At 41.2% G+C, this 17,660-nt stretch overlaps 1 protein-coding gene across 1 annotated transcript; it reads right to left on the bottom strand.

Moving 5' to 3' along the window:
* Positions 1-336: 336 nt before the first annotated feature.
* glis3 (GLIS family zinc finger 3) lies at positions 337-15,115 on the bottom strand. Its single transcript, XM_031859846.1, has 10 exons — positions 14,698-15,115; positions 13,939-14,116; positions 12,715-13,846; positions 5,552-5,713; positions 5,324-5,434; positions 4,040-4,181; positions 3,815-3,887; positions 1,332-1,489; positions 670-843; positions 337-550 (listed from the first exon to the last, which is right to left on the bottom strand). The coding sequence occupies exons 1-10, from the start codon at positions 15,062-15,064 to the stop codon at positions 417-419; spliced, it is 2,631 nt and encodes an 876-aa protein (XP_031715706.1). The 5' UTR covers positions 15,065-15,115; the 3' UTR covers positions 337-416.
* Positions 15,116-17,660: the final 2,545 nt, after the last annotated feature.

The following is a 17,660-nucleotide window of genomic DNA, read 5'->3' as shown; positions in this document are numbered from 1 at the left end:
AATTTTCTAGTTTTGGAGATATCGACGATCTTGATGTCTGCCCTTCTCCAATATAATGGGACTGTTTTTCTTTCAACTAGTTCCCGCAGGAAACTGCTCACAACAAAGACTGTGGATTATCTCCAGTTACCGGGTCATGATTCTGGAAAGAGACATTGCTGTTGAGTTTTTCAAATCTACTTTTTTTTGCGCTGTGAGCATTACAAGCCAAGTGCCATATAGTCCCATCATGTTCAAGAGAAGGCAGAGATCTCTACAGACGATATCTCCCAAACTAGGCAAAACAATCTAGATTGATAAATACGACTACAGGTAAGAGGAAAATGTGTTTTTGAATTTGGGGTGAACTGTCCCTTTTTTTTAAATGGAACGGGGACACAAAATAGTGCAAAGGAACAAAACCGCCAGAAGTAATATCATCCCTCTGTATGGATGCAGGAGATCTGGCTTGTACAGTGGTCCACCCCACTGAAGAAGTCCCTTCCATGCAGTTCTTGATCAGGATCCACATCCTGTGCTTGACTGTGGACATCAAATCCTGCAGATGCGCCTGTAGCCACACACACACACACACACACACACACACACACACACACGTATGCACAGAGAGAGAGAGTTGTAAGATCTGATGGCAATAAAGTGCTCATGTTTGGACACTAATTTCATTACCTGTAATGCAGGAAAGAGACGTTTGTAAGGTGGCCACCCCATTGGGATGATTGACTGCTGGAGCGAGGCTGTCACCAAAGGCATCAACCTGCATCAGGTGACTTGAGCTGGTCCGTGCTGCGATCCCGCCATATTGTGGAGGAGAATATATCATTGTAATCTGCCCTGAGAGCTCTACGGGGAAAATGTAAAAGCTTCACTCTTTTATCCACATCGTAGAGAACAACTCAATTAAAGTCTGTAGTTTTTCTCCTTATATCACACATTCCTGTAGGAAAGTAACATTAGACCTCGTAAATTTATCTTTTCAAACCCTGTCTTTATTTCAGTAACGGATAAAACTGAAGTGTGTGTTTCTGAAAACCTTGTCAACATCACGGTGGCTGTCAAGTCCGCAGGGAAAAGAGGTGATATCTATTTAAAGGTACATAGAGTGGAGCTGCCTGATTCTGTCTAACAAGAAAAAACACCAGCCACCTGCTATACATCAGAAAGATATAATAATTAATGTGCATGTGAAAAAGAAATCACTTCAGATTGTCAAGTCGCCCAGACATTTACTAATAGGCTCTTCAGATGTGAAACATACACTATTAACCCTTTTTCAGAAGCACAACTGTATTCACATCGATTTGGCAATAAGATGATTAACCTCCGAGTACCTGGATTGTGCTCTGCCATATCAGGAGGCTGGCTGGGCTGCTTCAGATCTCGCTTGTTCTGTAGGGATGTCCCATTGGGAGGACGAGGGAGGCAGGTGGGAGGGCAAGGCCCGCACCGGTCCCCGGGGAGGAGCTGGTGAGGGGAGGGATCAACAAACCTGAAATATTTCAGACTGAATTAATAACGTTGCTTGTTGAATAAAGAAAAAGAACAATGTAGGTTTTTGTTATTAAAAAAAACAACTAATTATTACTTATTTACATACTGTGAACCGTGCAGTAACATCCAAAACAATGTTAATAATGTAGATATTGTAGTTTTGAGCGGCATTTCATGATTCAAATGTATGGTATATTTGAGGCTGGATTACATTATCCTGTATGGTGTATGTTATGTTTTTTTAATATAAAAAGATTCCTAAATATTTCTCACATTAAAATCTATAACCCACTGAATGGAATCAAGGTTTATAGAATATTCTGTAAGCCTTAAGGAGGCAGTATTTTTGCACGGGTAAAGGACTGAAATGCAATACATTCTACAGGTGTTGCCTTTGTTGTGCGCATCCTCTATGTTGTATATGAATCAGTGTATGATGGGTAAAGAACAAAGTCAGGCAACATCATTTTTGTCTCTATAAAGATGTAATGAAATCATCTAAATGTAAAGACATCACTATTAAAGGCTATCATTTTATGTTTTAAACCACTTTTCTGTTAAAGAAATCAAAAACCAAACTTCAACTAGAATGTTTTGGCAAACATTGCACTTAAACAAACTGTATTTTTCCAATTCCATGTTACCACCACTTTCACACAAACGCATGATTACCAGTTAGACTACATAAAAAGCATTAATTAATCCTTCATGCGGTAATGACCAGGTGACGGTTTCACACAGCCTGTGTTAATTTGACACACACTTCAGCAACCATTTGCATTAGATACACCAATCATCATTCATGATTGTCCTCAGGCAATTCTTTACTTGCTTGAATGATGCAGATGAGATGCACAACATTACTCGTATTTGAAAGAACCACTTAATAGAATGCAGAAGGCTCCTCTATCAACTTTGTCTGCTTTTCTACGCGCACGTAATGAGAGAATTACAGCTTTCATATTTTCTGCTGTATGTATATGTACGGCAGCGTATTGCCACGCCAGAAACAATAAAACAGATCAGTGTAACGTTATCGTGTGATATTTTTTTAAATGTTAAATCAAGGTGTTTTTCACATTACAAGTTTCTTGTCATAACGTGAAAATGTCTCGTTATAGCAATACATTTTTCACGTTACAATGTGATACAGACCATTATGCCTCTGTTGCTCATTGTTACAACATTAAGAAAATCAAGAACATTACTTTCAGATTGATTTAACAGATTGTTAAATACAGCGGATTATACTAGTAAATGTAAATATTGTTCAGTGACCATGGGAGCTGACACCCCTGCTGTTAGGTTTGGCCAAGTAACACTTTTGCATGTCCACTTTCCAATAACAAGAATACTGAAGGAGCCAGAGTTTGTTGACAATATGCAAGGACTGAATGGGAACCAAAAATAATCCCAGAACAGTGTACTGAAAATGGCAACAAGGATTTTACAATCAATTTAACTTTCTAAAAAAGTAATTGCAGCGTCTCTCTTCTCACACTGGACCTTTTTTTAAATGGTATTTTTTAGATTCTATGTTTCACTTATTGAATTCCTTAGCCGCTCTTGTCGGTGGCTATAGCATCCTTTTTAATGCCAGTAGTCAAGACCAATGAGCCAAGGCAAGGTCTGCTTTCGCAGGCCAATTGTCTTCCCAGAACCCTGCAGTGAATGCTTTGGCCTACTGCTGATATGAGAACAATCCCAACCAGTGAGGAGCCATGAGCATCTGGCTGCTCAGAGCGACTTGAAATACTTCATCACATGCTTTTGAAGTTTGTAGATGAAGGGGTGTTTTTCCGATGGATTGACCAGGGAAATGAGTTGCTGGCTGTCCCAAACCTGTAAAGCCTCTTCCCAGCCACAGCACACCCTGAAAACCAACAAAACCCCCCCAGCTAGACGCTTTTATCAGGGTACAAAATGGTGCTTTCTCTTAAACTGATTATTCTAATTATGAGCTTATAGTCTTGCCGCCATGACAACCAATGTTTAAGTTGATTGTTTCAGATCATCAAAAGGGAGAAAAAAAGACGTGTGACGCATTTAAATCAGTCATGGTTAAAGTTCTTACTGTGTCAATGGGAATACAACATCAAAAGAAAATACCAGTTGGCTAACGGCTATAACTGTTGCTGCTTGTGGTTGTATTCCACAACTTTGTCTTTTTTACTTTTGAATGGGCATGTGCACGCTTTTAGTGACCTTTTTCCCCGTAAAATGTAGTTGGAATTCCTGTCCTATTATGGGATATGAATGCATGGATTGATGAATAGTAAAGTGGCTTGAATGTTTTATCTTAAATGACAAAAATCCTCGGTACCTGTATTCATCTTGTAAGGAGCACAACAGAGCCAGGTGAGGATTGCTGGAGGAGTCTCGTCCCTGTGGAGCAGCTGAGGAACAGGGAAGACAGACACTTCAGGGCTGTCCACCACAGCCTAAATCTAATGGATAAACCTATTGTGTGCACATGGTTGCAGGGGGATATGCTAAAGTCTCTAGTTTTCACATCAAACGCATATTAATGCAAAGAGCCAGAATTTACCCAGACCAAAATATGACTCGTGGGATGCACAAGGTGGAGAGTTCAAGTGTATCCTCGCCAGTGGAGAAAGGCTTGGTTGCAGAGGGTGGATGGTTAAACAGTCTGTCAGCGTGTCTTGAGTCACATCAGCAGTGGATTTCATCTAGGCACATGGAGCATAATCCATAACAGCAGTGGACAAAATACATACAGCAAGGGTATTCTGGAAGAATTTCCTTTGATTCGTATTATAATTCGACTGTGATTGTTCTATCTAGATTCTAGAATATTACTTCTGTCACACCTTTATCATGAATAGTGCCTTTGTGCTTTCATGCTGTGCTCTGTATATTTTTTTTTATTTGGATATAAGGGCTATAGCAGAATACATGCCAGCCAAAAATAGTATCAAACAATATGAACATCTTAAGGATAATGGCTTCAAAGCTTGTTTTCTACCATCAGAACTATTTCTGATATTATTACACAAGAAACGACTAATGGACAGTATAAATGTTAGAATTTTGCAGTAAAGAAACAAATGTATAACGCATTCAATCTTGAGAGAGCATCAGTTGAATCCCAATTACTATAAACATATTTATTTTAGGTTTAGACAAGAGAAGTCGTGCATGTGGGAGACTTTGTAAAATGTCACCTTTTTTAGTAACTACCCACCTTCTTTGTATCTATGGTGACATCACCCTCAGTAAGAGCTAAAGAGAATACATCTCACACACACACACACATGTTGCAATCTGAACTGAAGCGCTGCATGGCCATAATGAATCTTTAAAATTGACTCAACCTTAGTTGAAAATAAAGGAGGTGAAAATGGGACAAAGATCCGACAAACAACATAATTATGTGTATTTTTCTGCAACCTAGCTCAGTGTGAGGGCAAGTGGATGTATTTTTCATCTGACTGCAATGAAATTAAAGTAAATGACGTGAACAGTTAAGTTAGCAGAGTTAAAGAGAGTGGGATGGAGAGCACATCACAGAGAGTATAATGCACAATACTGTCAGCTAATTATGGAAAAGAAAGCATAATGACATGATGGGTTGATATAGATTTTCTTTTGTTTATCGGTGTCTACTTTCAATCATCACTAAAGAGATTTGGCCCCCTGGACCCAGCTAATGTCTTTTACAAATCCATTTTTTTTTTTTTCCAGAAGAAGACAGCTTACACGTTCTTTCAGTTGTGTACTTGATACGTTTTTCATTAAAATACATTCTCAAGAACAATAGTGCTTGGAAAAATCGAGTGAATTGTGTTACAGCACAAACTGCAGTCTGTACCTTCTTCCGTAACTGCCGTTCTTTAGTCGAGTGGGATTTCACGTGTTTCCTCAAGGAGCTGGGATCAGTGTAACGCTTTGCACAGCCAGGCACCTGGCAGGTATATGGCTTCTGTACAACCACAGACATGTGAAAACTTGTCGGACTCCACTTGGAGGCAAAAACACACACATAAGCTTTGAAATCCCATCGATTATTGAGCGTGTTTTGTGCAAGGCTGCCACTCACTGTGTCCAGGTGTGTACGCTGGTGCTTGGCTCTATCACTTGAGTTGCTGAAAGCCTTGTGACATCCTGGGTGCTGACACATGTAGGGTTTCTCCCCCGTGTGGCTACGCAGGTGGATCTTCAGATTTTCTAGTCGAGAGAAAGCCTTCTTGCAGCCCTCGAACTGTAACCGCATACAAACACAGCAAACGTTGTCTAAGCAGGACATTGCTATCAGGTTGCCAAAAATGTATTTCTACTACATTTAAAACAGGCCTGGGGGCCAATGAGGCGTTTGCCCGTTGACTCCCTCCAGTGCAATATCTAATACAGAGGTAGCCAACACGGTGCCCGCGGGCACCCTGTCGCCCGCAGGGACCACGTGAGTCGCCCGCAAGACATGTTCTAAAAATAGCACTAGTCACCATTGGAGCTCCGTCTAAAATTGTAGTTGCTGTTCTTTTTTAATCAAAAACGCTTGCAGAGAGTTAAGAGAGTTGGGTACCCGGAGGCGCACGGCGGACAGCCAGGACGAGGCTGCCGCACCGCACTAGGTTTTCAGGTTCTGAATGGCGGGCGCATCCCGTTGGTGCCAGACGCGAGCCGCGAGCGCACCCCGTCGTCAGGTCCGTAAATCCTCGGAACAGGCCGCGGGGCAACAACTCAGGGGTGGCGGGGGTAGAGGCGAGGCAACGCAATCAGAGCGAAAAGGCCCAGACTAGAGGTTTGAACGCGGGCGCCCGAAGACGCTCGCGCGCCTCGGAGGGTTGGATCCCCCGCTCGGCTATAGACCAGACTTTTTACTGGTTTCTTCGTGGAGAAAAAGGTACCGTTGGAAAAGCTGGTGTCGGTGACAACAGACGGGGCTCCCGCGATGACGGGCCGGCATGCAGGCTTCATTGCGCAATGCAAAGGTGACCCAGACTTCGCAAAATTTCTACATTAGGCTACCACTGGATCATTCACCAGCAGACGCTATGTGCAAAAGTAACCGGCTTTAATCATGTGATGATACAAAGATATCAGAGATGTGATACCTCTGACTTTCAAATGTTGAAACAGATTAACAGAAATAAAAGTTGCATGTTTAAATATGTATGTGTAGCTATACCATCATTGTTGTGGAAATCATTCTTAATAATTATTGTGAGGAATAATTAACTGACATGTGATCAAACAGTCTCTTCACATATATTATTATTATTGTTAAGGTGATCTGTGCAATTTTGTTGTTCAGGAAGTTTGTATCAAATAAGTAGCCCTTTGTACTACTCGGTACCTTTTGAAGCAGCTCTCAGTTTAAAAAAGGTTGGTGACCCCTGATCTAATATAAGCTCTGCAATTATCTCCAACATGATGTTTCACATATACCTGGAGCTATGAGCTTATTAGCTGAAAGTCGCTGCAGACAAAGGCCTGCTGACCTCAGTGTGTGGGAGGGAGTGAAAGAGGAAATATAGAGAACCTTTTGAATGGATACAATTACTGCCATTTAGTCTCAACTGGCACGAATGTAAGTCCTGACTGCTCACTGCTGTAGTAGTATCGTGATTGACAGGCGAGCAGCTATGGAGCAGTAAAGCCCTGAAAGATGTAAACATTTGGGAGAGACGGGTGCATTTTAGTTTTTTTGCATTTTAGGCAAGTTTATACCTTGTCACAACTGCAAGTCTCTGCTATTATTAGTCGTGAGCAGACTTTACTGTATCGCTTCTCTCTGTTTGATTAGTATACAACCACATTACTCCCTCAGCCAATATAATGCTGCATTTCTTTGTGACTTTATACTTCCAATACTTATTTAGATCACTGTGCCTATTTTTTACACACATGGATGTTATTGTTAAGATTACATTTATTGGAGTATATTGTGAGCATGTAACTTAGTTGGACACACAGAGCACACCACCCCATGAAGAGGAGATATCTACTTAGGTGTTTTAATTGCAACACTTTCAAATCTGTTTAAATAAAATGCGAGAAAGTCATTTTACTTGCCTACTGTTTAGAATATACATTTTTTTTTCATTCTTAACACAAATATATTCTCAAAGACACATTTCTGATAGTTGTGTCACCAGCAGGGGGCAGTGTTCATACACACATCACTGTTCTGTCATTTGTGTGTTGAATCCATCTTGCATCCCCTTGACAGCGGCTGGTAGCTATCAGTTACAACACAAGTGAAGTCACATCTACTATACAGTACATAGATCTACAGCAATCCTCAGACTGAAGAATGACTACATTACATATCTCAATATCTGTATCTATACATCTATATATAGATATATATTTCGTATAACATACATACACTGCAGTATCATGCGACCACAGTGACTTTAGTGCTTAATATGTCTGTCCACTTTGTGAGACCAGGACTTTACTCCTCTCTTCCTGATCACAGGGGGGTTGGAATGTCATTGCTCGGCTTTCTGGAGAAAATCACACAGACCATGACCAGTTTTGTTATTTTTTCCTCAAAGACTAGATTCCTGACATACTGATACCTCTCAGTCATCACGGCCAAAGTCAAATCAAAATGTCTCTGCCCATTTATAGTTAACTAACAATATTCCTCTGCATTCCACATATAATTACCTGCCTTTCTTTATGATCACCACACAGCTATCTCCTGACATCTATTCTTCAATTGAACTTGGAAATAAAAAAAAAAAGTCACATCGCTTTTTTACCAAACTTTGTTTTAAAGCAAAGATATTGGCACAATTGAATGTTATGACAATTACTGTTGAATGTTAAATGGATGGTGGTTGTATTCTGGACATTTTTATAAAAGCTTAAGATCTAGATTTACCAGCGCTGAATATGAAGAATTATTAAAAATGTTGTCAAAGCCAATAGATTTAATTGAAAGATGAACGTTTAGAGAAGCACAAAATGACAAATGCATCACGTAACCCCTATACTCACCATTTCACTTTCCAATACTGGTCTACTATGATAAATGCTCCTTAATAGGGGGATGGTCTTGCAAAGTTGACCAATGCATAGTTTAAATTCTTAGCTAGAATACCACAAAAAAAGCAATGCAGACGATGATAAATAAGTCTTTCAGAAGCAAAGTGGTCAGACAAGTGAGAACCAGCATAGAGCTCAAAGACCCCAGGCCTAGCCAGGGTTGGGTAACTGTGTAACTCTCTTTCTATGTCTCATAAAGCTCTCCTAAAGCGCTGAGGGCTTTTTTAGTTTGTCGTGAGGGACGTTTGGGCTGAAAAGAAAGCAGCATGGCTCCTCGGTGTAGATCAGTGTTACGGCCAGCTTCTGACAGGCTCTGGCAGGTACTCATGCCCTGGCTGAACAATGGCAGCGGCAGTCTGTGCCAGCAGAGTCTGTCCAATGCCCAGTCTTAGCATGAGGTCAATTCACTCTGGACTCCACTCTCCCCTTTTTCACAAGTGATGTTTCTACCCTCTTTGCTCTTTTTGTTTCACCCGTTTCCTTATACTGTATATATTTTTTTTTTAAACTTTTCATTCCCTCTCTCCACTGACTCGTACATTCCTGGAGGAGTGTTACATGAGAAATAATAGTTTTGCCACAACTACTAATAGTTACAATCTCTACCTATGGCGCTAAGTGGTGATTTCAGGCGTGTTTATTGGATCTCACTTCTCAGAGATCCAAACTGTGTCACGTTTTAGTAATAATTAAAATATTATACTATACGTCCTGCAGATGCAAAATATTTCATTAGTGGGCCGTGGACCGAATCATCATTGTTACTTCATTAGGCGATAGATTGTGACTTAACAGATATTTATTTAAATGAAACATCTTTGACATACTTTAATTAATATGTAGCACACTATCAGTTTGCTGTCACAATTTTAGAAAACACCTCATGGGACTTTTCATGGAACAGAGGAGGGAGTTCAGCGTTCCGGATCAATAAGCGGCTTTGTTTACGAAAGATAAATAATGACCTAGCTGTGATGTGAAAGCGTATTCCAGATACTAAAGCACTATTTTCTTTGGTTAGCTCCCTCAAAGCAATTGTAAGGATGTTGTGAAACCTGAAATCTAATCAGACCTGAGTTTCAGTGTTCACAAGCCTTAAATTACAAGCTGCTCATGTACGGCAATTTAGTGGATTAGCAGGGAACTACTGTTTAATTTTCACCATACTGGTGCAAATGCACTGATTGATCACAGCATTATTAGTAACTCATTCTGAAAGAAGATGAAGTACATTTTGGCCAACTTTGCCAATAACTGAAGGTCACTGGGTACAATTATTGTTTTACTGAACAAGCAGTATATGTAGAATTCAGTAAAAACACAATTTACTCATTACAACTTCAATTAATTGAGTGGATGTTTTTTTGTGTTGGAGTAGAAGTAAAAAACACGCCAGCCACAATGTACAAGCTAATAGCACAGAATGATATTAAAGAATGTAAAATCATAATTAACAAGCTAACCGACAATGACTGTAGGAATCTCTTGTTTGGGTTTTAAGTTCACTCTCTGCTTTTAAAACGTCACATGTTTAAATCACAGTGACAGACTGGTGAGTTGAGAGTATGTTAACAAACAGCTGCATCCTCATTAAACGGATTTGTGAGACGACAGGTACAAGCCTGGGCCTGCCCTAGATGTTCACTTTGTAACAAGAGCTTCCCTATTGTTCTGCTGCAGCCTCGCACTTTACCATACATCAGTTTATTCACCTGCCAATCATTTCCTAAGGAAATCGTGAGTGCTGCATCTTGACTTGAAGACTCAAGTTAGCTTTTCTAACTGTTCTGTGAAATTCTATCGTTGAAGCGCAACTTTAAAATATCAAAGGGAGTACATGTAAACACATTGACATACTCGTGCAAAGATATATGAAATACTCATGTAAAGAAAGACAAAGCCTGCACTCTTGATATAATGTTCAAAGTGCAGGAAAGATAACTGTAGCGTGCTTGGCTTTTCTCTTTCCCGAGAATAAGCCGGTCCTATATTGACTATACCACAAATACAAGTACCACTTTGTTACAATTCTGTTTTTGGCAATGGGTTGTGACCATGAATACTTATTGAATGATTACATGGAACACAGACCCATCCAACGTTTGCGGCCCCATGGCAACAGAGCGGGCTTCAACTAATAAGTGAGTATTTTGGTACCAAAGGTCGATTGCAGGTATGCACGCCGTTAATAACTGACTTGTTGAAAGCAGCGACATGAGGCATGTTTTGCGAGTGGTTTGTCAATTACTCATCTAAGTCTGCGGTATTTTCCCGGTGGGAGTGACAAAAAACAAAAACAAAGGAGGGAATTCAGAGTTGTGTACTCTCCATTCATATTTTTTTAGCTTCTAGCTGCATGGCTCCATGAACACATGAAACAACAGGATGAATCCCACTGATTTGTGGTGGTCCTTTTGACATTTCTTTTATCACCACCACCACTTTTATTGAAATATTAAAAAGCTATTGGATGGATTGCGATGAAATTTGGTAGAGACATTCATGGCCCCCTTCTGGTGAATTTAAATTAATTAGGTGATCCCCAGACATTTTATATAACGCCACTATTGGGTTCAAATTATAATTATCTGATTCTTTGGAATGTCATTAGCTTTGCAGTTATTTGGTTATAAAACAGCCTCAGCTGTATTTGTTTATTAGCAACACTAAGCTAACATAGTGAAAATGGTGACCTTGCACCTGCTTAACATCTGCATATTATGCATTGTCTATGTGAGCATGTTTGCATGCTGACACAAGCATCTAGCTCGAAGTACTGGTGTGCAGGGGCGTCGTTAGGCCTGTTTTAGGGGGGCTGAAGTCCCCCTAAAATGTTCTTCAGCCCCCCCAAATAATTTGGCATTATTGGCTTTAAAAAAAAAAGAAAACTTTTTTTTTTTTTTTTTGGTGATGTCATTAAATTAAACTATTGTTTCTCACATGGACAAGTTATTTATAACTCTAACATGCTACATATGTGCGTGCGTTCTGGTTTGTATGTTTTCTCCCCCTTCAAATTACAATCCAATAGCCTATCATCATACTTAACGATATAAAGTTGACACTGTCAGGTCCATTCTCCATCCATTGTGTGCAGCCCCTTTAAGAATTAGGATTTGGGAGTGACGCGGACATGAAAGCTAGTTTATCCGTCTTTCCTTTACAAGCAGGAAAATTATTTCTCTCTCTTTATTTGAGAAAAGTTCATATTTGTGTTGTCAAATTTCACTATGACCCTGAAATTCTGCCTCTTGTGTTATCATATACTGAATGCAAATAAAACTATAGAGCAAAATCACTCTCTTTCTGATTGAACCAATCTATGAACTATCTGAAACAATGGATATCCGCGGCCCCAAATGGGCCCCCAAAAAAATTGCCGCACGCTACGTGCGCAAACATGCCACTCCCCTTTCTATGAATCCTAGAAACGCCCCTGCTGGTGTGTCTTGTTTTTAATAATCCCACATTGAATTTAAAACTCATTAAATTGCAACACAACTGAAACAGCTCATCGACATTGGACAAACAAAGCTACCATTTCATCAATAATCCGCCCCATGGATAAATGCCAACTCTTTGGCCACAGATGCAGACCTATAGATATCCAGACTATGGGGGCATCACCTTCCCAGAACGGTGGCCAAGTTTGTCAGACGGTGGCCTGGCAGGACCCCTGCAGCTGACACTGCTGCCCAGTGGCTATACTAGAGAGCCATGGTGCCATGCCAGATCTAAAGTGCGAGGCTTCCTTTGTGCTGATTTAATAACTACATAATTGAGTTAACTCCCATGTCAATTATCACAGTGCTCTGCTAATTACTGCATGGCTAAAGTTAAGAGGAGAGAGAGGCCATATTTTTTACCTAAACCTTGGCTATAAACATAGAGTACACAAAAAAGTCTGAGACTTGAAAGCCTTCAGCTAGGTACTGTGGCTTTGAATGGAACATTGAGAATTGGTCTCAGTCAGCCCCCGACATTCATCATGTTCCTGCTTTGACTGCATTCACTCCGTCTTCTCACAACTTAGTAAAAAGATATTCATCTGATTTAGAGAGAGCCGTGCTGTATTGTTGAGAGGGGAGATAGCATATGGGATCTTATTTCTTAGAGGCAAAGAAATGTGACGATAGATAGATAGATAGATAGATATACTTCTGTAGCATGAGAAGAGACATAGCTGTGATCGACATGGTGTACCGTGCACTTGTTGGGTTTCTCTCCCGAATGGATCCTCATGTGGATAAGAAGCTTGTATCGGGCATTGAAGGCCTTGAAGTTGCGTGGACAGCCCACCCAGTGGCATGTGAAATCCTCAGCCTTCCTCTGGTCCACATGTAGCTTTTCTATGTGCTTTACCAGCTCCTCCCTTTGGTCGTAGACTGCACTACAGTCCAACCACCTGCAGCAGTGGGCCCCATAGTCCTCCAGCTCTCCTTCTTCTTCCTCCAGCATAGGGACCTGGGGTAGAAAGTTCACCCCATGCCTGTGATGAACTTGTGTTGGAGGGAACTGAGAAGGGGACTTTATTTTATAGTACTGTCTATTGAGGATGTGCTGGTGTGAGTGGTAGGGTGGTGGAGGCCCCTGTGGAATAGCAGCCTCTTGGATAGTAGCCAGCAGGGCTGGCTGTAACTGTGGAGGTGGCAGCAGATTGTTGGTGGTTTGGCTGCAGCTCTCTGCTCTCTTCTCCAGTGACCCTCCTTCCCCAGGGAGGCACTGCTGGTCCACCACCATGTTAGCCATCTGGCTCTCCAGACCCCCTCCCTCTTCAAGCATCTGCATACGGCCATAATCCGTCTGAGGGGCCAGAGCCTGCGAAGAGCCTGGCATGCTGTAGGGATGGGCGTGGGGGATGCAGCGGCCTCTCACACCCAGGAAGTGACCATAACCTTCAGATTGGACAGGTGAGAGTGTGGTGTGGGAGGCTGGAGAGCTGCGGGAGCCATTGATATAGGCCACAAGTGAAGTAGGTGAGGTGCGTATGATGGAGTTGAAATCAATGCCCATGACATCCGACAAAGGCGACATGGAGAGCGCTCTCTTCTTAGCCCGTGACTGCCTGGGGCTTCCAGCATCACCTGCAAAAAGATACGAGGGCAGCGAGGCGGAGGTGCTGGTGCCACCTGATATGGTCGTGCCGGACATGGCCGTGCCAGGGGGAAGGCTGAGCTGCTCACCTCCTTCGCTGGCCTGGGCGGAGCACTGAGGTAGACCCAGTGGAGGAAGCACACGGTAGCCATACGACCAGTCATGTCTGCCACTAAACATAGACTGTGTTTCAAACAGACTTAGGGTAGTGGATGCCAGGGATTCTCTGGAATGTAAGGATCTGAAACAGATTGTTGTTATCCACTTTAGTATCGCTCTTAAGGTTTAGTGAGCTCATCATCACAATCACATACTTTTATTGATATTGCCCACCTGGCATCAGTGTGGGGAATCTGCACACTGTGTGGATGTGTTGGGGGCTGTTGTGCTGCAGGCCTTGCAGTATACCGTCGGCCTGTGACAACAGTCATGGGGCTGCTGGTCACCGTCAGATTAGCAGCGGCTGGCTGACCAAAGACTTCCATGGTAGGCCCAGACCCAGAGCAATCGGCTGGACACAAGCCCAAAATTCAATAAACAGAATATCCATATGGGAGATACCTTATGAAAGTATATAGGTTACAACAGAGCAACAAAACTTGTATCCACTTTCAATAAATCCCTACAGATGAATTCCAAGTGTTAACATAAAAGTACACAATTATTTGGAAAAGACATTACACTAAAAAATGCAAATAAAAACTCAAACACATCACATTAAGTCTGCTTTAACTAAGGGTTATACAGCAGATTGTGGAATTTCCCTCACCAACCTGACACTTTCTGCTCTGTTAATCACTAATGAGCTTTTCACCTCCTTCCATTTTTCCTCGGTAGAAAATTTAGGGACAAGCTTTATGCCTGGTTAATTATCAATACATAAGGAACAAGATGTTTTGCAAGACAGTAAGGTTGTGAAGAGCATACTGAGAATAAGTGAAGTATGAAGATACGATTAGTAACTCAGTTGTAGTTTAGTATACAACATCACAATACTGAAGTATTAAAATACTGTTCTGTAGAGTAAAGTTACACCTTGCATTGTACTCGCACATCCTGGGTTGATTAGATATTTTTAACCTTTGTTTTTACCTTTGAAGTTGTTGTTAGAGGAGCAGCGTCCCGTCTGTATGGCGGGTGTCACTCTTTTGGTTGTGGGATGATGAGCAGGCACTTGTAGGGATGCAGTCGAAATGTTTAGATGTGTCCCGTTGGTCAACACCTGTCTGCGGAGGCTCAGGGTCGGCAGGACAACATGGCCTCCGCTCTGTGTCCCAGAAACAAAGGAGTGGATGGCACCTGTTTTCACTTTCTCCATGCCCGAGGAGTAACTAAGATCGGCTCGTTGTGGTGAAGGCATGGATATTCTGATGGATGGGGACTGGTGTCCTCTGATCATGCTTAATGATGGGGACACGCTGCAAGGAGACACCAGGAGCTGACAACCCTTTCCACTCATGGCTGGAGCAAAGTCACCAGAAGCTCTGCGTGCAGGAACTTGATTCAAGTTGCTGCAGTTTGCCAAGTTTGCTTCATATAATAATCCACTGCTCATACCTAGGAAATTATTCAAAACAACAACACATAAAATATATACTTCATCAAATAAAGGGTACATTTCAATGTGGAATTAAAACGGCAAATATGATATTACACAAACAAATACACAGACTTTGTAAAATACAACCTCAAACGTGGAGAAAACCACTCAGCAAGTTAACTGTGTAAAATATATTTTTCAAAAATAAATATTAACCAACATAAAAGTTGCTTCCGTAAGAAAACATATTTTGTTATGATGACTGAAAGTTAACTAGTCCATGGAAACAGTATAAGGCCAATATTTAAGTTAAAGTTAAGGCAATTCTATTGGGAAATGAATCCAAGAAGTGCTTCCAAGTGTATCCTCAAAAACAAAAACAAAAAGATGCAACCAAGAGACCTGAACTGTCAGCGCCACGGCCACTCACCTCTTGCTGCTGTCGCAAAAACTTCACCAAAGTGACATGTCAGAATGAATGACTCCTTCAGTCCGCTGAGCTGTTATCTGGATGACAGGAGATCAACTGCCGTGTTTCTCTGAGTTTGTGATGGCTGTGCGCTGAGCGGAGAAGTTAAGCCTCTGAGGAATCTCTGTTTGAACCGCGTCCCACCTCACTCTTCCGTTTTTTTTCTAGGAACTTATTTTCTTTCACCGGTTACCCCTTTGCCCTTGACTCGGCTTTATGTGAGCAACGTTATTTCAAACTGAGTGCACCTTAACAGTAAATAGTTAAAGTTTCTTTTTTTTAATTACGGGTCTCGTTGGTGCGTGCGTGGGGATATGTGAGCGCGTGTTCTGTGATGCCACTATAACAAATATATATTCCTTGCTCAATTGCATATTGGTATAAGAATATTATTTTGAAAATATTGTTAATTGAAATTTCTGGAAAGAAAAACAAAAACATCCCGCCTTTATTTTTGAAATGCTTTCCCCACTCAAAATAACCTTTACCCCGCAGTTTTAGAAAGATCTCACTCGCGCAGTAATTTAATTAGTAACAAATGTAAGATGGCGTAAGGCAATCTGTTGTGTTAGGTGAAACGTTTTTGGCTCTAAAATGACAGTTTCAACGTGTTGCAGCTCTAGTGATACGTCCTCAAATTAGCTCAACATTTCTTAACTGAGATTGTAAAAAATCGATAAAATTATGTTTTGAAAAGGAGACAAAATGCTGTCAAAAATGATTCTAAATGCAATTTCTTTAGCATTTGTATTTCTGTTGATCTGACTAACTTTAACTGAACAAATTATTTTAAATTCTTCATGCCACTCAGCATGGCAGAGGTATTTGGGAACTTGCATTGAAGAGGAACTCTGCTCCACAATCTATATCAATTATGCTTATACAGACTGCATACACTAAATGCAAATACATATGTAAACAGGCTGTGGTGACTACTATGTCTTGAGTGGTGGACTCTACAATGAGTCATAATATCTGCTGAGGATTTGATTGTAGCTGCATAGTGCACTGTATCATCTTAAATGGGAAGTCAATTAGGTCTGTTATTTATCAAAAGATATACCTGTCATAAAATAAATGTTGATATTGAATATGAAGTAGTAGTGACCTCTAGTGGGGTAATATTTAATTACTGTGCTCCCAGCCTGTGAAAGTAAGTTAGTGTGGCTACATTCATGTATGTTTTCTGCTTCAGTTCTTACTAATATTACTTTGTCTGATGTCTTTGAAAACATTTCACTTTTGTCAAAAAATAACAAAAAACAGTGATATACTGCAGAACTGAATACTTTTGTTTGTCTTTGTGTTCCCTCTGTTGCCAGCAGGGGATACTATTAGTACACCAATGGGGTGGCTGCAATGTGGTAACGGTAATAGCGCCACTTATTTTTCAGACAGAGAAAAAAGAATAGGAAAAGAAGGGCATGTAAAGATGTAAGAAAGGACACCGTGTGATGCTTGTGGGGGTCACAAAGATAAGACTGCCCCATGTTTACAAAAGACTACATCTTCCAGGGATCTCGCTTGCTTCAAGCTGTAATCCACCGGCCTCACTGTGATTCGGCATCTTCTTCCCTCGACTAAGTGAGTCACGGTTTGTTTTCAAATGTCAAATGAGTGGAAAAGCATCCAAGCTCGAGGCAGAACAGCAACACAGATGTACGACAAACACTGGCACTTGGAACAGAGCTTTCATGTATGTGCTCACACTGAATAACAGTTTCCAACCCTGTCGGTCAAACTAAACCAACATGTTCGCTTTTTCCCTGTAGGCCAAGGCCGAGGAGCAGTGTGTTTTTCAGGAAAACGAATTTGAGGAAAGGAGGCAGGGAAGGTGGCGTAATAGGTGCAGCGGAGCGGAAAATACTTGAAGAAGATCAGATGAGATACAAGTGTTGACCATTAGAGCAGAGCTCCATTTGTAGCAGAATTAATGCTCTAATAGACTCTCCACCACTTACAGAATCCATTTCCCCCATCTTGATGACAGCAGCAGCACTCCTGGAAGTAGCAAAGCATTCATTCTGGTGTCAAGATGAGAAATCA

The sequence above is a fragment of the Anarrhichthys ocellatus genome, unplaced genomic scaffold (genome assembly GCF_004355925.1).
Source record: "Anarrhichthys ocellatus isolate YVR2014 unplaced genomic scaffold, GSC_Weel_1.0 scaffold23, whole genome shotgun sequence".
Classification (NCBI taxonomy): domain Eukaryota; kingdom Metazoa; phylum Chordata; class Actinopteri; order Perciformes; family Anarhichadidae; genus Anarrhichthys; species Anarrhichthys ocellatus.
The sequence above is the reverse complement of the archived record's forward strand: the minus strand, read 5'-3'. Positions and strand labels throughout refer to the sequence as shown.